Here is a 26,165-nt window from a genome sequence, read left to right as displayed (position 1 = left end):
TACAAAATAATATCCAAGTGCATTGATATCCCAGTGAGCACTGGTAGATCAATTATGAGGAAATGGAAATTGCATCATACCACCCAGACACTGCCTAGAGAAGGCAGTCCCTCAAAACTCAGCATCAGAGTAAGGAGAAGACTTGTGAGGGAAGCCACAGAGAGGCCAACAACTTTGAAGGAACTACAGATTTCAGCAGCTGAGACTGGAGTGCAGGGGCACCAAATCAACCATATCAAGAGCTCTCCATACAACTGGCCTGCATGGCAGGGTGGCCAGAAAGGAGAAATTACTACTTACCTGATAATTTCCTTTTCTTTAATGAATACAGGTTAATCCACACAAGTAGGTTATGCACCTCTACCAGCAGATGGAGACTGAGCAAAGGTGATATCACGGTATATATACCCCTGCACTGACATCAGTCTGCCAGTATTCTCTGCAAAAGCTAAAATGTGGACAACTAAAAATACATGATCATAACTATTAACAGACACCCACCATTCAAGAACTCAGTTAACAGAAAACACTGAGCTCAGACAAGGAGTGTAATATCACTAATCTAGGGACTAGATCTGACACTTACCTGTAATCCCTGGAAACACAGCCTCACAAGAGGACAATAGCACCATCATCCAGCAGCCAAGGGCAGAAAGGTGGATTAACCTGTCTTCATTAAAGAAAAGGAAATCATAGGTAAGTAGTAATTTCTCCTGTTTTAGCATTCAGACAAGTTAATCCACACCAGTGGGATGTACCAAAGTTACTCCCGAACAGGGCGAGAGGCTGCTCGTGGATCGATCAACATCACATGCGTGATGGGTGCGTCCTCCAGGGCTTGTACATCCAGGCAGTAATGCCTGGAAAAGGTGTGTAAGGAGGACCACATCGTAGCTCGACAAATCTCGACGGGAAACAACAATCTAATCTCCACCCATGACACTGCCTGAGTCCTAACCTGACTAGGCAACAGCTACTCAGCATCCACATACACGGCCGTGATATCCTCCTTAATCCAGCAGGCTATTGTAGCCTGCGATGCAATCTCACCCTCTTTACTCTCACTGTGTAGTATAAACAGCTGGTCCATCTTCCTGAGAGGTTTAGAAATCTACAAATCACTCATATGATACAAACATTGGATATCAAACTGCAACAGGTTATATTCAGCCACATCTATCTCTCTGTCCAGCGTCAGCAGGGAAACAGATTGATTCAAGTGAAAATCCGAGACCACCTTCGGCAAAAAAGATGGAACAGTTCGCAGCTGTAATTCCCCCAGAGTCACTGACAGGAACAGCTCCCGGCAAAACAAGACCTGCAGTTCGGAAATGCTACTTGCAGAACAAACTGCCACCAGAAACACCTTCTTTAAAGTAAGTAACCTCAAGGAGAGGCTACGTAGTGATCGAAAGGAGGGGCCTACCAGAAAATCCAGAACCAGATTAAGACTCCACAAGTGCATCAGCAAGTGTAAGGGAGGATAAAGATTCTTCACCCCTTTTAAGAACTGGGCCACATCCAGATGGGCCAACAAGTATTCACCATTCACCTGACCTCGGAAACAGGCAAGAGCCGCCATCTGTACCGTCAAGGAATTAAGGGCCAAACTTTTAATCAAGTTATCCTGCAAAAAATCCAAAATGAGCGGGATTTTAACCAAACGAGGATGAACCCCCTCGTTTCCCACACCAAACCTGAAAATAGGCTAAGGAAGTGGAGAACTTTCACACGCAAAGCAAGGTGGAAATCACTGCAGTGGAGTATCCACGTTTCAGCAACTAAGCCCTCTCAAGAGCCACACCGTAGAACAAAATAGTCAAGAACAGGCCCCTGCCGCAGCAGATCCCTGTGGACCGGTAATTGGAGAGGAAAGTCCACCAGGAGCCTCCGCAGATCTGCATACCATGGCCTCCTGGGCCAATCTGGTGCCACTAGAAGCAGCATCCCCATGTATTTCTTGATCCTCAGAATCACTCTGCCGAACATGGGTCACAGAGGAACAGCACATAGAAGCTTGTCTTCCAGCCATTCCTGCTCAAAGGCATCGATGCCCAAAGACTTCAGATCTCTCCTGTGCCTAAAGCAAGGAAACTTCGCATTGTGTAATGTCGCCAGCGAGCCCAGAAACGGTAAAGTATGGGGGTGGCAGCATCATGTGGTGGGGTTGCTTTTCCTCAGCAGGACTGGGTATCTTGTTAAAATTGAAAGACAGATGGATAGTGCAACATACAGGGAGATACTGCAAGACAACCTGCTTCAGCCTGCTAAAAAAAACTAAAACTTGGGAGAAAGTTCACCGTTCAGCAGGATAATGATCCCAAGCACAAGACCAAAGCAACAATAAAAAGGTGAATGTTCTACAATGGCCAAGTTAAAGTCCAGATTTCAAACTAATTGAGAATCTATGGCACTATTTGAAAATTGCAGTCCATAAGCGTCATCCAACCAAGCTGAAGAACCTGGAGTAAACCTGCCAGCAAGAATGGGCAAAAATCACTGCCAAACAGTGTGCAAAACTAGTAGAAAATTACCCAACAGCCAAAGCTGTTATTGTGACAAAAGGTGGTTCTACCAAGTATTAGACTGAAGGGATTGAATACTTATGCAAGTAGGAATTTTCAAGTTTTATTTTACAAAAAAAGCAGAAAAATAGTGACTTTGAAAATTTACTTTAAGAGCATACTGGTTTGAATATAAACACTTTCTGGAACAATCTGTGTCATTTATAATCCACACAAGTCTGCTGCATTTTTAGGGGAGTCGAATACTTTTGCAAGCCACTGTATATCTCAGCTTCAGTTTTAGGTTCGTACATTTCAAATGTATCAGGCTCTAGCGAAACTTGGTAACATTATCTATTTTCAAAATCACTGCCACACATTTCTATTGCATTTTTTATTCTGGAAAAAAAAGGGGGGGGGAAGGGCAAATTACCATTGTTTTCTCTCTGGTTTCAGCAAGTTTCCGCTTCTTGTGTATGTGCTTACTTCGTTCAATCTCTACATCAAAATAGGCATTGCATGCATCCTCTAGGAGCACCAGTGGAACTTGGCTTGAAGCATTTGGTCCTAAGACAAAGAATGCATTTTAGAACTTGCCCTGTAATAAAGGCAAGTTTGCTTATTGTAAATGATTTATGTAGATAGGATGAATTAGCCATTATCTGTGGGTGACATCATCCAGCAGAACTGAATGGACTTTTAGCTTGGAGAGATGAGTTTTTAGCTCTACTGAGCATGTGCAGGAAATCCCATGCGAGCATTGCCTCAGAAGCCTCCTCAGCACCCATCAAAGCTAGCAAGACTATAGTCTACTCTTCAGGGAAAGCAAGACTATAGTCTACTCTTCAGGGAAGAGAGCGTGTATCATGGCTAGTTCATCCTGCTTTCTACGGAAAACAGTTTACAGTAAGCAAGCTAGCTTTTTTCTGTTGATAAGCAGACTAAATTAGCCATGATCTGTGAAGAGTACTAAGCTGAAGGTTGCAGCAGAGAGTTTACTGGTAAGCAACATGGACCCCACTGTGGAGAGCAGATTATCTTTGAAATACATGGTGCAGAACTGCTCACCCAACCACACTGTCTGAAAATGTTAGACTATCCAGGCAGTAATGAGATGTGTAAGCATGCACTGAGGACCAGCCTTACAAATATCTTCAATGGACATCTCTGGGAGATGCACAACTGAGGAAGCCATTGCTCTAACCTGATGAGCTCAAGATCAGTTGCAGAACAATAATATTGGATATGGCTCGTAATCCAGTTAAATTTGGTCCTTTTAGTCATGGCTATGCTGTTTGGATCATAAGGGATAAACAGCTGCAACTTTTTCCTATGGGCCTAGGTGCAACGCTTATAGGCAGGAAGGGCTCTTTTGTAGTCCAATGAGTGAAGAGCTTTCTCTCAGTCATGAGCATGAGGCCAAGGAAAGAAGTAGGCAATACAATTAACTAGTTAATGTGGAAAGTGGACACCACTTTTGGCAAGAACTTGGGGTGTGTGTACGAAGTACTATTTTATCAAGGAAAAATTGAAGGTATGGTTGATAATGCACCAAAGCTTGGAGTTCACTAATATGATGTGTGGAAGTGACTTCAACCAGGAAAGCAACTTTCCAGATGAGATTCTTAAATGATACAGATTCAAGAGGCTCAAATGAAGATTGCATTAGGTAGATGAGAATTATATGGGGTCCCAGAGGTCTGCAAACTGGTAGATACATCTGCAGGAGGCCTCTCATGAACCTGGAAATGAGTAGATCAATAGAAACAAGTGCACTATTTACTAGGTAATGGTAAGTTGCAATGGCACTGAGGTGCACCTGCACCGAAGCTGTTCCAAAGCCAGACTGATAAAAAATGGAAGTGTGACAACAGATATCTTGGCTCACAAGTGAAGGGATCTATGATGTGAGATGTACAGTCTGAATATATTTTCCATTTGAAAAAAAAGAAACTGTGCCTCATGGAGTGTTTTCTGCACCAAGAGGCGTATATCTTCTATCAGTTCGGGCAAAGCCAAAAGGTGTTAAAGCTGTGTGTTCAACATCCAAGCCATGAGATTGAGAGATTAGAGTAGATGGCCCTCCTTCTGAGGTTTTCGCTAAAGCGGTATAAGAGGAAAAGCGTACACAAAGCCTGTGCCCCAGGGCAAAAGAAAAGCGTCTTGCATTTCTCCCATTTCCGACACAGCATGAACAAAGTTGGATTCACATTTCCCCGCGGGGTTTGAACTCCCATATAGATTGATCTGTGTTCTTCTAAAAAATAGCTTTTTTTAAATAATACTCCATAAGATCCTCTATTTTCTTCCACCTCTCTTTTAATTATTTAATATTTTTTCATTCATCTCTCTGGCCCTATGCCTAATATCACATCTTCACTTATAATCAGACGTTAGTTTTAGAGGCAGTTCAATGTTCTTGATGTACAACCTCTATTGTTTTGTATTATGCCCAACATGAAGCCTTTTGTCTACATCAGACACCAAGGATGGGGGCATGTCCCAGTTTTGACAGCCAGCCATGATCATGTAACCATTTTTTGGCACAGTTTGCCTCCCTCTGTTTAAACATTTAAACCCTGATTTTAACATCGGTTTCCCTCCAATGTGTCACTACTCCCTTTCAGTTTGAACCTGTGGTAAGCTTTTTCTTTAATACACTACAGAATTATCCTTTCTGTGCTAGACAGCACATTTTGTACATTGGCTTTTGCCCTATTGGCTTTTGTTTTGTATTTGTTTTCTTAGAATGCGACAGAAACTGGATGCAAAAACATTTATAAAAAGAAGTGCTGTTTTCCCTGACACATTGGGTCCACCTATTATATATGTTGTATTTACAGTATATGAATCCCAAAATAATGTGTGGCACTACAATATAAACTGTTCAATACATATATTGATTGCTTTATTTGTTTGAAGACCAACAGGAAAGAACACTTGTTTGAACAATATACTCTTATTCTGAAATGTTCCAGGAAGTCAGTCAGGTTAAGTGAGGAGTTGTTGCGTTCCCATAGCGGGGAAGTCCAAGCCAAGGCCTGTCCAGTGAGGAGTGATATAATATAGGCCACTTTTGCCAGTCCGAAGGGAAACTGGCAGTTGTAATTCAAAAGCTATCTGGCACTGATTCAACAACCCAATGCAGGCCTTGGGACTCCTACTATAGTGGGGAGGAAGGCGCAAGGCGAATAACTGGTGCCTCAGAAGGAAGTTGTGGCTCTAGAGAAGCCGGGATTGAAACCAGAAGTTGAACAGCTGGGCTAAGTGACAGACGGGCATCCATGCGCTGAGAAAGGGTTTGCACAGAAACAGTGAGCTGCTGGACTTGCAAGGCCAAACCTTGAAAACACCAAAGTGCCGGTGAGTCAGCAGAGCTCATGGCCTTTGCAAACTGTCATGCCAGGGGGTCGTTAACTCTTGGTCCACTGCTAAGTTTGTACTGCCTATCTTGTGCAAACATAAGATACATCTTAATAGGTGGCAACCGACATGCCTGGAATAGGTCTTCTGCCAAGCCAACCACCTCCCCCCTCAGGTTGAGCCCTCAGGTTCTGGTGGCTGGCAGGACTTTGTCATGATGCGAAGATGATGACAGAAGCTAGACAGCTGGCCGAGCTGAGCAGAGAATGGAGTCTGGTCCAAGGGCAAAACAAGAACTCAGGAACAAGTACCAGGTAAGAGAAGGAGAACAGAGTGGAACAGGGAACCACAGGACTCACAAGGAAGACAGGCGAGATATGATACAGATATTCAGATGCTTGACAGGTATTAATGATACACAAAATTCAAATATTTTCTGCTGGAAAGAAAAACAGAAGAACTAGGGTTTTCGATATGAAACTCCAGGGGGGACGACTCAGAACCAGTATCAGGAAATATTTCTTCATGGAGAGGGTGGTAGATGCCTGGAATGCCTTCCCAGAAGAGGTTGTGAAGACGAGAACAGTTAATTAATTCAAAAGGACATTGGACAAACACTGAGGATTTCTAAAGACTTAAAGAAAGGGATGATATAACATTTTTGCATGGAGATAACTTGCACAGAGCGGCAGTTACTACCCTTAATAGAATGCACGGTGGTAACCTGCATAGAGTAGAAATTATTACAATAAGCAAATTTCTGGGCAGTCTAGATAAACCATCTGGCCTTTATGTTACCAGGAGCAAGGCAGGAAGCAGGAACACCGGGAATATGCTGGGCAACTGGGGACTTGCCGTGAAGGCACAAGGTAGAAGTTCTAGGCCTCCCTTTATAAAAGACAGAATGTGATGTCATCCGAGTGTTTCACAGGAAGTCTTGCCAGCAGGCCCTATAAAAGGGCTCAAGAACTGCAGGAAGTTCAGCCATATTCTTTGGATGCAGCATGATGCTGGAGGCGCTTCAGACCAGAGGTGAGGGGCATTACAGAAGCACTGTCGCTATAACCACCAACGTATTTCCAACTTCATCTCCAGAGTGAGATGGATGGATGTATTGAGGGGCTGCAAGAGCTGACTCCATTGAGCATAGTCCCCATTGAAGACTATGCATGAGTAAGCATGTGAATGGGAACACGTGGACTGCCGCTGATAAAAGCACCAGATGGCGACATGCTGCAAGGGTAGGAGGAAGACAACTCAGGTTAACGCAGTCACTCTGTCCATAGGGAGGAATGCACTTATTTGCTCTGAGTCTATGATGGCCCCTATGAATTAAAGGCACCAAGTAGGCACAAGGATTGATTTATCAAAGTTTGAGGAATCTGAATGACTGGAGAGTTTCTACTGTGGTTGCCAGATCTCAAAGACTGACTTCAGACGGAAACGCCAGAAGCCAGTTGTCCAAGTATAGAAAACACAACAACGTAAGTGGGCACTATCACTGCATGGCATTTCGTGAAGACATGGGTGGCAGCCGAAGGTCCAAATGGAAGAACTTTGTACAGGTAGTGTACAGATTCCATCCGAAAGCAGAGGTAACGCCAAAAGAAAGGGTATATACAGGGATGTGCGCATAGGATTCCTTGAGGTCTAGAGAACACATCCAATCTCCTCGTGGAATGAAGGGGAGAAACTGCCCCACAAGGTCATCTTGAATTTCATCCAACAAAGGCGCTGATTAAAAAACTCAGAGGTCCGGAATGGGAAATAGGCCTTCAGACTTCTTAGAAATTAGGAAATACTGGGAGTAAAATTTCCAGCCATGCTCTGAGGGAGGAACTTCCTGTATGGGTCTTTGGGCCAATAATTGCCATGTTTCTATACGTAATTGGAGAAGTCTGTGGAGTCAGATGGCAGAGCAGTGAAATATAAGCCCTGGTTATTGGATGAAACTGAACAATTTGCAGGACCCACCAGTCCCCCACCAGATGAAGCATATCAGGTTATCATTCAATCAAAAACTCTGACCCAGTTTCAACTGTAGCTGTTACTGTGTTTTCTGTTGTCTTTTCTCTCGGATAGCCTCTTGCTGATGCAGGTTGAGACTTGTGACACTGCATTGGAAGATGTGGCAGGTGGTGCTGGTGATAAGAGCGATAAGACCTCCTGGGGTAGTAGGGACATTTATAAATGACACAAGATCTTCTGACAGAAGGATTTGTTTCATTGCTATGGACAGTTACTGAACTGCCACATTCTTTTTTTTAATCTATAAAACAATTTCCTGCAATTTTTCTCCAAAAAGGTTATTGTCAAGGCAGAGCAAGTCAGCTTATTTTTCATGCATATCCTCTTGAATCAAGTTTGCTCTTAACCATGCCAAGTGGTGAGTTTCAATGAAGGCAACCAAAGTATGTGTTGTGGTATCAAAAGACTAAGTGGAGAAGATGGTGAATGTCTTACTCTAATTCAAAGAGGTACAGGAGAGATTTGCTCTCCAGTCTCTGATCTAACAAAGGATTTCAGTTTCTGGACACAATAATAAATGTACTGTACCACATAGAACTGGTACTGAGTGACACGTGCCATGAGCATGGTGCCCTGAAAAACTTTCTTGCTGAAGTCATCCAGTATGTGATGGTACTTACCCAGTGGAAAGTTGGAATAAATATGGGTCTTTTTGGCCTGCTTAAGAATGGACTTGAGAACATGGAGTGGTGGGGAAGTTACACCATGCCATAGCCCAGTGATTTCTTCATATGGAACTGTCCAAATTCTGTTCAGTGGTGATGCCAGAGTAAGGTGTTTCCAACATTTCATCAGCACTATGCCTAATACCGCATGCATAGGCAAGGCTAATGGTTTGGCAGTGAGGTCCAAAATTTTTAGGATGCCCAATACTTCTGCTCTAGGGTCGGGATCCTTATGTACGGCAACATTAAGGGCCACACCCTCTTCTTCACAAACTTGGAATAAGTATCATCTTCCAGTGGTGAGGTATAGTCCAGCGGGCCTGGAGGCAGGTCGGAAGGAATACCAGTGGAACTGCCTGGGACTCTTCTAGAGATGGGATACTGGACCAAGAGAAGCGAAGCGAGATTGGAGGGCTCTGCAATCTAGAGAGCACCAAAACAGGTGGAGGGTGATTGCATGATAATGACCACAAGTGTCCAGAGGATGAGGAAGTCTGTAAAGTTGGAGGACTAGACATCACTCTTTGTGGCAAGAAGAGCAGAATGGGATAGGCTGGCAGGTAAGTTTGAAACTGTGGCTGGAGGGGCTACTCTTTCTCTGAAACAAAGGAGGAGAAGAAACTGCGAACAATGTCCGTGATCTGCTCCATTGGTTACCTAGTAATATAGTACTGACAGCAGAAAAAGACCAAATGGTCCATCCAGTCTGCCCTGCAAATTTCTTATAGAAGTAACTGCCACACCATGCAAGTTACCCCCAAGCATAATGTTAAGGGTAGTAATATTAACAATTAAAACCAAGCACTGTGAAACCCATATCAAAAATTACTATCAATGTTTTTACAGGGTGAGCAGCCTTCTTGATAATTCAGACAATGCTGCTTGAAAGTGCTATACTTTTGGACTTGGCCACAGAAGCAGTCCTGCACTTTTTCCCTAACATATATGTATCAGTACCCTGGACTGTAAAAGTCAGGTTCTGACTTTTTTCTCCACCACCAAAGCAGAAAGTGATGATGTAGTTGTGTCAAAATCATGAAAGTTAATTGGTTAAAGGTAGTAATCCCCGATCCTTCTCTTAGGGGCAGTAGCTGCTGCTCCATGAAGGTTATCCCCATGAACCCTTTTTTTCCATTTCCACCTCTAGCCTTTAGGGATCCTCAGTGTTTATCCCATGCCTTTTTGAATTCATTTACAGTTTTCATCTTCACCACCTCTTCAGGAAGGGCATTCCAGGCATCTACCACCCTGCCGTGAAGAAATATTTCCTGATGCTAGTTCTGAGCCATCCCCGCTGGACTTTCATTTTGTGATCCCTGGTTCTACTACTTGCTTTCCAACAGAAAAGGTTCGAGGATCATGCATCATTAAAACCTTTCAGGTATCTGAAGGTTTGTATTCTATCTCCCCTGCACTTCCTCTCTTCCAGGGTATACATATTCAAATCCTTCAGCCTCTCCTCATAAGTCTTCCGATACAGACCCCACTCCATTTTGGTTGCCCTTCTCTGGACCGCCTCCATCCCGTCTCTATCCTTTTTGAGATACGGTCTCCAGAACTGAACACGGTACTCCAGGTCAGAATGCACCAAAGACCTGTACAAGGATATTATCACCTTTTTCTTACTGGTTATTCCTCTCTCTTTGCAGCCCAGCATTATTCTGGCTTTAGCTATTGCCTTGTCACATTGCTTCGCCGCCTTCAGATCTCCAGACACTATTACCCCAGTCTGTGCACATTAGTCTTTCACTCCATCATTTTTAGATTAACACATCCCAGATGCATGACTCTGCATTTCTTGGCACTGAATCTCAGCCACCAAACCTTCAACCACTCTTCAAGCTCTCTTCAAATCACTTTTATTTTATTTATTATTTATTAAAGGCTTTTATATACCGAATTTCTTGATACAAATCAAATCAGCTCGGTTTACATCGAACAAGTAGAAAATTATAACCAACCAAACAGTAGAGACGATTTGAAGGAGTATAAAGTTACATTATAACAAGGATGTGTAAACTACTCCTTCAGGCGTGTCCACTGTTACAGATCTTAGTATCATCCACAAAAAGACAAACTTTACCTTCTATCCCTTTCTACAATATCACTCAAAGATATTCAATGGAAACGGACCCAAAACTAATCCTTGTGGCACTCCATTTAACACTTATCACTGAGTACATTACATTTACCATTACACGTTGTCTCCTGTCTGTAATCCACTCCACCACCTTGGTACAGACTGCCAAGCATTCATGCTCCTATGCGGGACTGTTTCAAAAGCCTTCCTGAAATAGAGTGCTCTTCCTCAATCCAATTCTCTAGTCATCCAATCAAAATAAATAAATCAGTCAGATTTGTCTGACATGACCTACCCCTGGTGAATCCATACTGCCTTGGGTCCAGCAACCCACCAGTTTGTAGATAGTTCACTATACTTTCCTATAGCAGCATCTCCATTAAATTTTCCCACCACTGAGGTGAAGCTAACTGGGCTATAGTTTCCAGCCTCCTCGCCTACCATGCTTGTGAAGCGGGACCACCGCTCTTCTCCAATCACACAGCATAACTCCCGTTTCCAGAAATCTATTGAACAGGTCTTTCAAAATTCACTCCTAGTTCTTCTGAGCCACTGCAGTAAATCTTCATCTGAAGCTTGGTCTCGCAGCTATGTTTCAGACAGGAAAACTCTAGCTGTTGTGACCTCTAGGCAAGTGTCAATGAAGAGGAATCTTCTTCGAAGATCAGCACAGGATCTTTTTCTCCTCTGGGAGGCGGATTAGAGACCAGAAGACATATGGAACAAATTTGTTGTGGAGCCTGCAAACATAAGCCTTGGAATAGCAATTGCAAAGCAGTCCAAGCCCTCCTAATTGGACACAGGAACCAGAGTGAATCTTCTGGCTTGGAGGTACCAAAGGCTGTACAGAGCTGAGTAAGCAAAGCTGCTCTTAGTATTTCTTGAGCATAGCAGTCACCTGGTAATACTGGCAGCATGGAAAATGAAATAGGGTGCTCAGAGCATTTTGAGTGCTGGGAAGCAATACAGTGATGAGACTGCAGAGATAGATGTGAAGCCTCATCCAAATTAATTGGAAGAATTTCTGTATCATTTTGCACCGTATACGATTGTACCACAGATTGTGCCTTCAAATCCACATGCCTTAATACCCCATGCGTTGACGAGGGTCAGTGTGCCAAGCGCTCCATTGCTTTGTGCACCAGGCATCTGGATGTGTCATATTTTGGGTCCTACGATGGGCCATGTATTCCAATGCACCGGCTGCTTTGAATTCTTTGACAGATTTTTTTTTTAAGGATACATTTTTTGACCTATGCTGTCTGTTGCCCTTTTTCTTCTTAGATGGTACTGGTGCAGAATGCACAGCATGCATTGATGAATCTCTATACTTAGCCTTAGAAGGCACTTTGATCAGCTCCATCTAGTGAGAATGCTTAGGACTCAACACACCTCAGGTTTTCCAGTCCAGTTCATCACTATGACAACAAGCTTTGGACGAAGATTTACTGCAGTAGCTCTGAGTTAGAGGAATGTCGTCTGGAAGCAGACCTGCTCTTACTTTGAGACCAGAGGCTCACAATCTTTGCTACTCGGGACAGCTGGGAGAGTGGGGACATTCTGCCACAAGCAACACAGTTGGACTGGTCGTGATGCAGACAAATGTAACACTGATCATGGCCATCCATTATGGACATAATTTGGCCACAAGAATAGGATTTGAAGGCACTAATGATCTTTCTAGCAGCCATGATCTAGAAGGTTCAAGACAACGAATCAAAAATCATTTTTATTTTTTTGGGAGCCAAACTGTTAAGTAGCACTGAAAAATGCTGTTGGGGGTCTCTGAAAGCAGAAAGGTGTAGAAAAATTATAAGTTTAGTGGAAAGTTGAGGAGAAACAGAATGACTGTCTGTGCAAAGCAGACAAAAACAGACTGAGGAGGTTTCTGAGGCAGCACTCATGCAGGAATTCCCATACATGCTCAGTAAAGTTAAAAATTCAATGCCACTGGAAAACATCACCCATAGATAATGACTAATTCAGCCCTACTTAACAAAAAAAAAAAAAAAAAAAAAAAAAACCCAAAAAAAACCTTTAATTTCTCTCTACATTTAAAGAAAATCTTCCAACAATACTGCTGCACTAACAAGGGCAACTGTATGAAAACAAACAAAATTCAACAGATGAGAAAATATATATTACACACACACACAGAATGAATCAATATGATTCATATGACAGACCCACATCTCGTGGTGTTTAGATTTAATAGAGTTGGAAACACTAGAGACTATATCTCACCAACTGAGAACAAACCTTGGAAGAGAGATGGCTGTATACTGCTCACATACTGGAAAGCATTCTTAAAGAAGACCAGCAACGTAGAATATATGACTTGGTTTTTATACTTGGCATGGGCTTCGTTCTCAAAGTTACTAATGTACCGGCAAAGATCCTTCATTCTGTGCAATACATCAGCAAAACTTCTAAAAGAAGAGACAAACAGAAAGCATATTACATGAATGGCTGCTAAGGAAGCAAAAAGTTCATTAAAAAAAAACAGATAATTTGCTACGGCTTATTTTTTGCAGACCACCTTTGTTTTACAGTTGAAATTATTCTACCTCACATCCTCATGACAGAGTGTCTTAACCTTCCTACCTGTCCTCCCTGAAGAAGCCTAGACAGCCAGTCTGGAGCATGATCAATGCTGTTTGGCAGTGCAGTGTTACCACTAAATTTTCAAATTTAACTAGAATTTCAATATGTAGAGTAATGGGATTGCAGTCAAAGAAATCCTGGAAAATATACAGTACAGCTCTCTTTTAAAGCACTGTATGATCTGGAAAAAAGGTCTAAAACTATACCAGGCAAAAAAAAGAATACACAGTCAAAATTATTCAGCTGGCAAACATATTTTATGCAGTATGATCCTTTTGCTTTATGGATTAAATACTACCATGAACCAACACTAATCTGATCAGGGATTCAAATACAGGAGTTGAATGGCATCACTCACAAATACAGAAGATTAAGGAGAAATTTAGTCTTACCTGTTAATTTCCTTTCCTTGAATCCTACTATACCAGTGGGTTTATACCACTGTCAAAAGATGGAGTCAGAGCCACACTTTTTTCAGTGACATCACTACCTATAATGAGAGGTACAGACTGAGCATGTGCCAGAGTCCTTATGTCAAAGCAATGGAGTAAAACCGTTTATGACAACTATAAAATAATTATAAGAACCTTGGAGAACAGGAAGAAAATCTCCAATAAGTTTGCCTCTTAATATTCCTCAAAGAAAAGAACAGAGATGGAAAACTGCCAGAGGAGGAAGATATAAAGATCCTCTAGTTCTTTACATAGAGAGCCTGTGAATCTTCCAAAAGACCTGAAGAACTCCCAGCCAAACAAAATAAAATGCAGCTATCTTCCCAGGAGAGTTCTGGACTGGGCTAGGAAGATTCAAGGAAAGGAAATTAACAGAAGACTAAATATCTCCTTTATCATCCTGCTAGACCAGTCCAGATATGTGGGAAGTAGCTGAAACACTTCTAATGAAGGTAGGAGGAAGAAGACAAGGCTGCTCCAGGAACACCTGCCCCCAAAGCAGCAACTTCCTTGGCTTGCACCTCTAATCTGTAGGGCTTAAAGAAAAAGTAAAACCAAGCAGCTGCCTTACAAATGTCTTCCAGAGTAACCACTGAAGAATCTGCCCAAGAGGAAGCCTGAGCCTTCGTAGAATGAGTGCAAAGCACCTCTGAAATCTATAGACCCTTCAGCAATTATGCAGATGAGATAATCTTTTATTTACCTGGACAATGGATTTTGAAGCTGCCTCTCCCTTGTGAGGCCCACTGAATAACAACAAAAACCTATATGTATTCCAAAAGGAATTACTCATCTTTACAAAGACTGAGGAAGATTTGACAAACATCCACAAACTGGACAGATTTATCCTTCTATAACATTTCCCTTTAGAGAATATCAGAAGAAAGATTATCTGGTTAAAATGAAAAAGTAAAACTAAAGTTACCTTGGTTAGAAGATTCTGCAGATAAACCTAAATACTTATCTCTGCAAGATAAGGCCTGGAACTCTGAAATAAACCCAATTGAACATATGTTCAATTGGGTTTATCTAAATCTTATCTTAAATTCCGCAAAAACCGAACTCCTCATAATCTCCCCCGAAAACAGCAACCTCACCTCAAATCCACCAACCTGCTTTCAAACTTCACATGTAAGAGACCTAGGAGCCATTATTGACAATCGGCTAAATCTAAAATCTTTTATTAATCAAACCACAAAGGACTGCTTTTATAAATTACATGTCTTAAAAAGAATCAAACCACTTTTCCATTTCCACGATTACAGAACAGTTTTGCAATCAATAATCTTCTCTAAGTTAGATTATTGCAATTCTATTCTATTAGGTCTCCCGTCTTCTCATACTAAACCTCTTCAGATGGTTCAGAACACGGCGGCCAGAATTTTGACAAACACAAGAAGAAGAGACCACATATCTCCAATTCTCAAAGACTTACATTGGCTGCCAGTGCACTACAGAATCTTATATAAGTCCATTACTACCATCTACAAAGCATTCCATCAACTCTCTCCGCTTAACCTCCAAATCCCTTTCAAAAAGCATTCCTCAGCCAGACCTATCAGAGAGTCCTACAGAGACTCATTACAGGTTCCTCCTGCAAAAACCTTTCACCATATGACACTCAGAGACAGGGCTTTCTCTACAGCAGGACCTACCTTGTGGAACTCCATCCCACCAGAATTGAGACAGGAACCTTGCCTCCCTACATTCAGAAAAAGACTTAAAACCTGGCTTTTCATGAAAGCCTTTCCAGATACCAACTAAACCTACTCCCAACTCAAGCAATTAAGATCTCCCGTCAGGGTAATCAACAACCTTTGACAACTCCGTAATGTTCTTCTCATTTAAATTGGCAGGTTTTTATTTACCTTGGTTATTATCTTTTATCTCATTGTTAATCTTTCTCTCGCCTTCTCTACATTCCAAGTTTACATTTTATCCCTGTTTTATTGTAACTGCTACTTTATTCTTCTATCACATGTTAATGTTCTAAGTTTTTTAAAGTATTTATCCTTTTATCACACCCTGTTATTTGTAAACCGGCATGATGCGACTCCCATCGCGAATGCCGGTATATAAGAAATTCAAATAAATAAATAAAATAAATATGGCCACTAGAAATGCAGACTTTAAAGAGAGATCCTTCAAGGATGCATGACTAATTGGCTAAAAGAAAGGACCGATAACTTTCAGATTGCACTGAGCACCAGGGCACAGAAGGAAATACTAATACACAAATCCACAAAGGAAAAAGGCAACATATATCTAGGTGGGATGCCACAGAGATTCCCTAAATTTGACCCTTAAGATAGCTGCAACTTGTACCCTCAGGGAATAAAACTAAGCCTTTATTCAGACCCTTTTGCAAGGCGGCCAGAACAGCTAGAATGTCCATTCGGCAAGGTGAACAGACAGAGCTTTGCAAAAACTCACAAAGATGCCAGATACCCAAAAACCCATGAAGTGGAATTTTTCCAGGCTTCAGCAGGGTATAATTCACTGCTAAAGAATATCCCTTTCTACATCAGCAAAGCCTCTCAAGGACCAAGCTGTAATAGAAAATAGAACCAGATCCTCCATTAGAACCAGTCCCTGGCATAAATGGCCTTGACCCATGGGAGACAGAACAAATCAGTAGCAAGCTGCCTCACTACATCCGCATACCAAGGATGACTGTCAACCAGTGATCCTCTATCTTTCTTATATAGTTTGGCCTATGAGAAAAAATAAAGAAAATTTGCTCTTCAGCCAAAGCTAGATTTTGCCAATTCTGCTAGAACCCCATTCTTTTCATCAGCTAAAGAATGTGCTGGTCATGTAATTCTTGCGAGTTGTCATCAGATTCATTTAAGGGATGCAACACCAATCCATCATCATCTGGAAAGCGTCCCGGTTGAGCTCCCACTCCCCAGGGTCCAGCACATTTCTGTTGAAGAAGTCAGCTTGGATATTCTCTACTCCTGTGAGCAGGCTCTGTCTGCCCAAAGGATGAGGTGGCTTGCTTCTTGGGCTGCCATTGGGTTCCAAGTGCCTACCTTGTCTGATCACATAAGCTACCACTACAGCATTGCCGGAGGCACCAGAATTGTCACTCCCTTCACTAAGGGCTATATCTGCAACAGGCTAACCTGTCAACCCTGGATTCCAGTGTGTTTTTGGACCACAAAGTTTCTTTTTTGGACTAGAGCCCTTAGGCTATATGATAGCAACACTGAACATCCCAGCCCATAAGACTCACATCCAATGTGACCACAAACCAAATAGGAGGTCCCAGGTCCATTTGCTCCAATAACTTCCAGAGAATTGCCCCCAAACTAGGCTTTCCCTAACAGAGAATGAAAAGGAAAGGTGCACCTTGTAGCCATGCGATTGCATAAACCAGAAGGACAACAGGGACATCTGACGAGGCTATATGTAAAACCCTGGCCCAAGAACTAGATCCAGAGTGGCCACCATAGAACCCAGGAGTCGGAGATAATTTGCTGATCTTCTCAAAACAAGATGACTCTGCTTATCAAACCCCCAGATACTTCAGAGATTGGGAAGGTACCAGATTGCTCATCAAGAAGTTCACTACACGGCCAAATACTTCTGGACCACCCTAGTCAAAGCTGACTGGCACTCCTGACACAACTTGTCCCTTAACAGTACATTGTCCAGGTATGGATAACCCATGATTCCTTTACTGCAATCATCACCATGAAGAAGGTCCTTGGCACTGCAGTGAGACGAAAAAGGAGAGAGCTCAACTCCATGTGCTTCTCTAGAATGTGGAATCATAGGAATCGCTGGTGCTCTTCCCTAAAAGGGATGAGGAAGCACATATTCAATAGACGCAGGGATGAAAATTACTCTCCTTGCCTCACCACCACGGAGACAGCAAAGTTTCTATCCCAAAGCAATTAATATGAAGACATCTGTGGATCATTTTGACTGTATCTTGGCCTGTATCTTCTGGCCAGAAGTGAACATAACATCTAATAGCCTGGAAAACCAAATGGCTTCCACCCACTGGGAATTTCTGGCAGATTCTCTCAGAATCTTGACCAATCTCTCCAGACGATAACCTCTCCTTGAAGAGAAACTTGCTAAGCTGTGTCTTAGACACTGTATCTGCTGCCATAGCAACCTTCACACCATAGCTACCAAAGCAAATCCTGATGAAGTCATATATAGTATCCACCAAAAGGTGGCCCCAGAGTCCAAGCAGGACTGTTCAGGAGCTACTGCACCCATCATAAGTCCATGACAGAAAGCCATCACAAATGGAGGACTGAATGGCCAGGACAGAAGCCTGTTTTAAAACAGCTTCAATCTTCCTATCCTGCAGATCTCTGACAGCAGTTCCAGCTTCCACCAGAATGGTTTTGCAAATCAGAGCAGAAATCAATACATCAACTGGATTAATCCAAAATAAGGACTCCCTGTCGTCCTTGCAGAATAAAGCTTCCTCACTTCCTTGAGAATGGAGTCTCCCTCAGGGACCTTCCAGACTCTCACATCTGTCATTCAGAGCAAGTAGCAAACTAAGCTCTTGTTTTCTAAAGAGCCTGATGATAGAGAAGTCCTCTGCTTCAGAGGATAAATTTTCCTTCCTCCACATTCCCCAAATGATTTCCTGCTGCCTCCTCTTATCCAGATCCCAGAAGGGACCCCAGGGAGGAAGGTCCCCCCCCCCAAAGACCTCCTCAGATAGTCTAGGGCACTTGGGCATCAAGCCTGCTGGGACAGAAAGGCCAGGAAGAGACAAAGGAGGAACATGTGGGACTCCTCCCTGCCAGACTTCCATATAGCACGAAAGTCTTGTACTGCTACGACAAACTGCAGAAAACTGCCTCTGAGGCAGTAGGAAAGATCCAAAAATGTCTTGGGATCTTTCTACCTACAAAGACAATAATGGAGGACCAAGGGGCCCAGGCAAGGAGAAAATTGGTCCTGAAGTTTGACCGCATGGAAGATCCAAAATGGTCAATGTTTCTTTTTTTTGTAATTAACATTTTTATTAAAGTTTTAGAAATTGTTCAGTACATGGAACAGCATACAATTAATCATCCCCCAAGACCTCCCCCCCGCCTGCCTCTCTTTCCCCTTTAGTAGAGCTCTCTAGGCATCAGTACCTGGAAAATAAATGTCAGTTCAACAAAACTTTCCGTTCTTGTAATAGTTACACTGCTGTAGCTAGTCATAAGATAGGAATAATTATCAAGGTATAAGATGTACAATGTGAGATAGGTATAGAATAAAGCATTAGGCTATCCTGTTATTTTTGCACATAAAAATCTAAAAAAGGTTTCCATATTTGCATAAGGGAGGATGTTAGTTTATACTTAGCAGCTGTTAAGGAGGCAAGTCGATAAGAGGCATACAATTTTTCTACAACATCCTTAATACAATTTTTCTACAACATCCTTAATACAACCGGGTGAAAGGCACCTGAATTGCCTTTCACCCGGTTGCTACCAAGCCGAGCACAGCAATAATCACCTGGACACAGTTTCTGCTGATGTTTATTTAACCTGGCAGCACGTGTAAGTAGGGCTGCCTCAGCAGAAGGAGCTAATGACACTCCCAGGATCTCACTCAGCCAGGAAAAAAAAACAGTACCCCAAAAAGGTGAAATTCGCAGGCATTCCCACCAGTTGTGTAGGTAAGAACTTTTAACCCTGACGCACGATGGACAGGACACAAAGGTCCGATGTGATCAAAGCCCATCGATCTGCGAACAGCTGGAGCTGACTCCCAATCGGAGGGACGGCATCTGGCAGAAAGATTTGCTCATGCTCCCTGGCCGCCAATCAAAACCCCTTGGCGGGGTTCTACGGCAGAACAGTGGTTGCCCGGGGAGGCCGAGATTGTCTTGGCCTCGCACTGGGAGAAGGCCGTTGAACCTTGGACCTCTGTCCTGGCGAGTAATATTTTCAAGGCCGATAAAAGGGCCTCTTCGGGTATTGAATTGGAAGCTTCTTGGATGGCTAAGTGTCAGAGGTACTAGCTGACAACTGCTGAAAGGTCTCCTGATAGTCCTTCAGCTGTGCCACTGCCTCCTTAATTCTGTCTCTGAACAGATTTTCCTCCGTACACGACAAATCAGCCAGACTGTTTTAGATTTCAAGGCGCAAGTCTGAGGCTTGCAACCACGCCATCCGTTCGGGCTCCTATGCCTGCTGCAACGGTTCTCATGGCTATCTCAAAGACGTCATTAGCAGAGCGAACCTCATGCTTATTGCACTCCAAGCCCTGCTGGACGATTGTCTGGAAGTCCTCCTGGAATTGCTGTGGTAGGCGCTCACTAAATTCAAGGGACTGCTTCCACAAGTTCCTGGAGTACTGCCCCATGTATAATTGGTAGGAAACTATCCAGGCAGTCAACATGGCACCCTGGAACATCCGGCATCTAAGGACATCAAGAACCCTATGCTCTCGCCCTGGGGGAGCCGAAGGTTGGGTTGCGGATCCTTTTTGCCTTATTCAGGGCCGTCTCCACACCACTGATTGGTGGAGGAGTTGACGGCAGTCAAACCCAGTGGACAGCTGTACTAGGTATACTGCGTCCATCTTCTGGTTAACCGGTGGTACCGCGATGGGGTGTTCCCAAAGATGGGTTACCAGCTCCTTGAAGATGTCATGGACTGGCATTGCCACCTCCTCTTGCAGGGCATCTATGAATTGTAGAATCTCAAGCATCTTGTGCCAGATGTCCTGCTCTGTTAATAGCTGGAAAGGCACAGATTCTAATATGGCCTTTACGAATCTCGAAGGAGAAATCCTCCGAGGGAGATTTTCGTCACTCTTCCAGAGGAGAGGGCTCGGAAGGCAGATCCTCCAATCCCTCAGAGTAGGATACAGACGCCTCCCCTTCCCAGGGGTCATAAGGGGCCTCCCCTTTGGGAATGCAGGGGGGGGGGGGGGGGGGAGTCGAAGACCTAAGGGCAGGTGAGACTTAGGCCTCAAGGGCACAGAGAGAGAAGCTGGAGACATCGATGGATCCAACAGCATCGGAGGCCCCGAAGGCATCAGTGGAACCGATCCTGATGGCCTTGGGAAAACTGGGAGGTGATGTGGCACCATGTGTCCCCAATCCATCATCAAACCCAATGGCCCTTCCTCGGAGGAGTCGTCACTCACCGGTATGGGGGCCAGTGGCAGTGGCAGCGGTGCTCCCTTTGGCTGTGAAAGGGCTTGGGGCTCCAGAGCCAACTGCATTGGTAGGACACTGAACAGCATATCAAGCCGTTCCAGTAATGGCGCAAGCACCAGTGGAGTAGGCTCTTGCGGCAATGGCAGTCCCGGTGGAACCAGGGGCTTGAAGCCCTGCAGGACCCGGCCAACTGCTAACCGCATGCGCCTCTAACTCCTCCTCAAAGGCAGCCAAGGATAAAAACGGCTTGAAGAAGAGCAGGTGGAATCGGGATGTCCCCTGGAGTGCAGAGGGGCACCGAGCCCTCCACCGGTGTCTATGGAGGCATCGGCAGGGTATCGCTTCCTCCGTCCTAGACCGCTTAGTGGGAGGCACCGACATCCATGCCTGCCCATGGTCTGGCTTAGAAGATGAAGATGATCGATGACTGTTTCTTCGATGTTTCTTTATGGTCTCCGTGGTCCTTGCCCGTAACCGATGGCGACAGCAAGGAACTCGACCGGGAGCGGGTTGGCAAAAACCGCAGTCTGTCCCCTGCAAAGAGATCAGAGCCAGGGAATGTAGGAGGGGGCAATCCCAACGGGGTCTCCTTTCCGAGCAGGATGGAGGTCCCCGAGGCCAAGGACAGATCTGACCACTTGGATCCAAATCGTTTTTCCATTTTGTCAAGATAGGTTCGATGACCCTTAGGGGTCATCTAGGCACAGATCACAACTGTGGACATCATGGGATGGCCCCAGGCAGAGAATGCAGACCTTGTGGGGTCTGTGATGAACATAGTCCGGGGGCACTGGCGGAAGCTGGTCGATGCTATGGAAAATAGTACACAGCACATGGTCAATGGTCGGCGGGCACAGACGAAGGAGGCAGTCGGCAATCGATCACGAAAACGCGAGGGACTTAGCAGATCACTGAAAAGGAGGGACCCTACGCGATGTGTGGAAGGAAAAAATACTTCCAAAAAGCAAAAATCTGCCAAATAGAGCACGAGCTCTGCAACCGTGAGGCAACAGCTTCACAGAAAAGAAGAGATTGAAAAGGGACCCCATGTGGACACGTGGTTAGTGGCATGCTGGGCATGCTCAGTGTGCCTGTCAAAGTTTCTAGAAACTTTAACAAATGTTTTATGTGCCGGGCTCCATCGGATGATGTCACCCATGTGGGAGGACTACCATCCTGCTTGCCTTGGAGAAAGACAAAGACCATCATCATCAAGGAGACAATGCTCTCTTCTAGATGCAATCCTGATGTTACTCCATTTGTTTCATTAAAAAGTTGGTGTTAGAACCTTGAGCCAATCAGGCCCAAATGTATCAAACTGAGTATTTATTGCATAAAAGATTTAAATAAACCAGAAACTTGGAAACCAATCTTCAATTTCACTAAATCAACTACCCTGCCTGCGGTAAGGCAGCATTAATGAAAATGGAATCCCTGGTCCTGGATGAAGGTCCTACTGACTAACTGGACCAGAAACTTGAATAGCAGTAGTTTAAAAAAAAAGTAACTACATCTCGTGTTTTGACCATGAATTACATATTGCACTTAACTAGATATCTGGTTAAGTGCAAAATTCCATCAAGTCATTTTTCTGGGTAACGATATAGTATTCCTACCTGGTTCCTTTATCTATCTGCCATTCACACCTCATTCCCACGACTGACAAAATCTTAAACAGCCTGTCCCAAGGATCAATAATTTGAGATGACTTCTCAGTCAGCCCTTCTATGATGTACTTCTGGGAGCTGCGTTTGCTAGGAGACATGAGATCAGAGGTATCCTGTGAACCTAGAGACAAAAAGATGGTGATCTTGCATGAAAATTAGGGCAATGATGCATGGAATCCTTCCCATAAAATACTCCTGGGGGAATTCTGAGCAAAAACATTTAAAATTCTGTGCACAAAAACTGAAGATTCTGCAAAATTCTGCAAACTTTATATTGGTCAAAATAACACAATTTACATGACAGTCTAAGTAATTACATTTTAAATTATTACAGAAAAAAGTTATTAAAGTTGCAGAATTTTAAATATTTTGAGCAGACTTTCCCTAGAAATTCACTGTAAGTGTCCCTTCCACATACACACACCCTCATATAGGCTCCCTCACTCTCTCGCACACACACATCCCCTCATACAGGGCCCTCTCTCTTGCATACACACCCACACAATCTCTCTCTCTCACGCAGCCCTTCACCCAGGCTCTGTCTCACACATACACAATCCCTTCACACAGGCTAGCACCCTCACATACACACAATACCTTTTTCATACACACGAGCTCCCAATCTCTCACACAAATATACACTCCTTCACAATCTCCTCATATAGGCTCCCTCTCTCTGAAACCCACACTCAAGCATCCCCCCACCCACCCTCTTATCTCCCATGCTCTCTCTCACACCCTCTCCACCACCCCCCTTACCAACCATGCTGTCGCCCTCCCCTCTCTCACACACATTCTCTCTCACTGACATCCCCCCCCTCGCTCTCTCACACCCTCCCCTCTCTCTAACACACATTCTCTCTCACCAGCAAGCCGCGGGACGCGCTCCGTTTGCGATGAAGATGAAGACCCGGCACGCCGTTCGTAGCGAAAAGGGAAGGTCCCTATGTGCCGCGAACGGCATGCCGGGCCTTCATCTTCGCCACGAACGGAGCATGTGCTACGGGACGTGCTCCGTTCGCGGCATGCCAGGGGATCTCCTCTGCTATTTTCTGTGCAGAATTTGGCAATTCTGCGTTCCGCAGTAGCGCAGAATTCCCCCAGGAGTACCATAAAACCAGTAGAACAGTCACTTGCTGAGTAATGAACTAACTTTATATGCTGTATACAATGCTGCAGTTTTAGGAAGCACACTGAATGAAGAAGCTAACATTTATTTATTTTATTTATTTAGAGAATTTTATATCCCGACAGCCGTTTGCACATCGTATCGGTTTACATATAACTTATAACTAATTGCCAATGCCATTACATAGAACAGGAACAAAGTGTACAATAACTAACCATAACAAGATAACCTGGATAACTGAGAAACTATTTACAGGATTCAATGGTATATACACCATGATTTGGTTAGAAACGGAGTCCATAGAATGAGTGAGTATCTGGGAAGGCAAAAGAGTGTTACAGGATTTGCGAGTGAACAAAATCTTAGCAGAGTAGTGTAACAGATATAGTGTGATGCCAAGCAAACATATGCTGTTTTGTATTCCATTTTCATGAAACTCATTAATGGAGGTAAGTTTATTTTATTTATTTAGCTCACGCCTTTTCATTGGTAGCTCAAGGCAAGTTACATTCAGGTAGATATTTCTCTGTCCCCAAAGGGCTCACACTTAGGCCACAATGTTTTTTCATGGGGAGAGGGGGTGTGGGGTGAGTTGCTGCGATAGTGAGGCCCTCCCCCCAAAAAAACATTGTGACCTTATGGAATGTTCTTTTGTCTTGTGACCAAACACCACAGCAAGCAGCCCTTTAACACAATGGCAGCCCCAACCTTACAGGGCCGCCATCACCTTTAAAGAGATGCTTGCCCAAAAGAAAAAAAATCACTGGCAAATGGGGAGGTTGAGCGGGAGTCTGTGCTGACCCCCAGTCGATGTGGACCCCGACAACCCCAGGCCTCCTGCCCTACATTTAAAGCATTTCAAATAGATGTAGTTCTTTTATCGCGGCTGTCCACTTTGACTAGCAATGACTAGTAATGACCTTTGCATGCATTTGCATTATTCATGCATGCAAAAATCACATGCAAAGAAGGTCACTGTAATAGGGGAGAGAATTTAGGCGGAGAGATGCAAAATATTGCATATATCATGCAATAATCAGTACATTACTGTACTAATTGACTTAATGCAGCACCCAGTAGGTTTGAAGTGACTTGGCAAGGTCACCAGGCATAGCAGGATTTGAACCCTAGTATCCCTGGTTCTCAGCCTGTTGCTCTAACCTCTAGGCCAGCGGTTCTCAACTGGTGTATCGCAACACCGGCAGGTGTGTTGCGGCTCCTGGTGTTCCACTGCCCCGCTTGTGCTTCCCTTCTCCCTAGGGGTGGGGATGAAGAATGGAGAGACCTGCGCGCCGCCGCCAGTGGGCCGAAGAATAGTGAGACGCTGCGCGCCACTGCCGGCGACTGAAGAGTGAAGAGGTCTGTGCGCCGCCACCGGCTGGACCGAAGAATGGGGAGACGCTGTGCACCACTGCCGGCGGCTGAAGAGTGGAGAGTCCTGTGCGCCGCCGGAGGCCAGGCCGGCAGCGAAGAGCGGAGAGACCCTGTGCACCGCGAGAGGCGGCTGGAGAGACGTTGCACACCGCCGGAGGTCCGGCCAGAGGCGACTGAGAAGCGGAGGCCAGACTTATTGGGCTAAACAATGAGAAGAGGCTCCATGTGAGCTTTTGTGTGTGTGTGAGCTTGTATGTAAGTGACTGAGAGATGACTGGTGAGAGAGAGAGAGAGATGACTGGTGAGAGAGAGAGAGAGAGATGACTGGTGAGAGAGAGAGAGAGATGACTGGTGAGAGAGAGAGAGAGAGAGAGAGAGGTGACATGTGTGTGTGTGTGTGTGTGTGTGTAAGAGATACTAGTTAGGGAAGTTACTGATCTGTGTTAGACAGACTGGTTGTGGGCCCTAAGGAAGAGGACTGTGAGGAGAGAGCCTCAGCAGCCACTGCTGTTTCTGGTGAGTGCTATTGGCCTACAAAGGAAAGGAGTAGGAGAGTTGCTGGAGAGGGTAAGTAAAGGCAGCTTTTTAAGTTTATTTTTCTTGACTGGCTGCCTTTTTAATTATTGGGTATTATGTGATGTGACTGCTGTTTTAAAATATTTAAGCTTCCAAGTTTACGGTCCTTGTTAAATGTAACTTTTGTTTCTTCTGATTATAAAAAGTTGTTCCGTCTGTTACAGTTCTCTATCCCTGTTCGATGTAAACAGATTTGATATGGTATTTAACCATGAAGGTCGGTATAGAAAAATGCTAAATAAATAAATATTTGGACAATTTTTAATAAGTTTTATGAGTTTTTAATTGTTGGATGTTATTCTGTTGATCAGCTGTTTTGTAAAATGTATTAGAAATAATTGTAAAACTATACTAAGTAGGTATCTATCTATAGCAGCTTGGCTTGCTCTGTTTTCCTAATAGGAGGTGTATTAGTGTTTAGGGCCCGGTTAAGTATTTGTAGTGGTAAATTACTGTCTTTTCATAAGGAGGGGTATTGTGCTTGCCAGTAAAGAGAGTTTATTTTGCTTTTACTGAGATGTCATCAGATCCAGAATATCTTTTTTTGTATGGTAAGCTGTATGGGTAATGCCCTAGTTCTGCTCT

The 26,165-nt window shown here is 43.9% G+C and overlaps 1 protein-coding gene across 4 annotated transcripts in view; it reads right to left on the bottom strand.

The window, feature by feature from the left end:
• INTS10 (integrator complex subunit 10) overlaps positions 1-26,165 on the bottom strand; it is a 182,156-nt gene that overhangs the window by 106,973 nt on the left and 49,018 nt on the right. For all 4 annotated transcript variants that reach the window (XM_029601117.1, XM_029601131.1, XM_029601123.1 and 1 more), the window contains exons 7-9: positions 22,451-22,622; positions 12,900-13,069; positions 2,938-3,071 (exon numbers count right to left, since the gene is read on the bottom strand). In XM_029601117.1, coding sequence (XP_029456977.1) covers positions 2,938-3,071; positions 12,900-13,069; positions 22,451-22,622 — 476 coding nt within the window. The remainder of the gene's footprint in view (positions 1-2,937; positions 3,072-12,899; positions 13,070-22,450; positions 22,623-26,165) is intronic.

Source organism: Rhinatrema bivittatum, chromosome 1 (genome assembly GCF_901001135.1).
Source record: "Rhinatrema bivittatum chromosome 1, aRhiBiv1.1, whole genome shotgun sequence".
Lineage (NCBI taxonomy): Eukaryota > Metazoa > Chordata > Amphibia > Gymnophiona > Rhinatrematidae > Rhinatrema > Rhinatrema bivittatum.
Note: the sequence above shows the minus strand (reverse complement) of the source record. Positions and strands in the feature narration are given on the sequence as shown.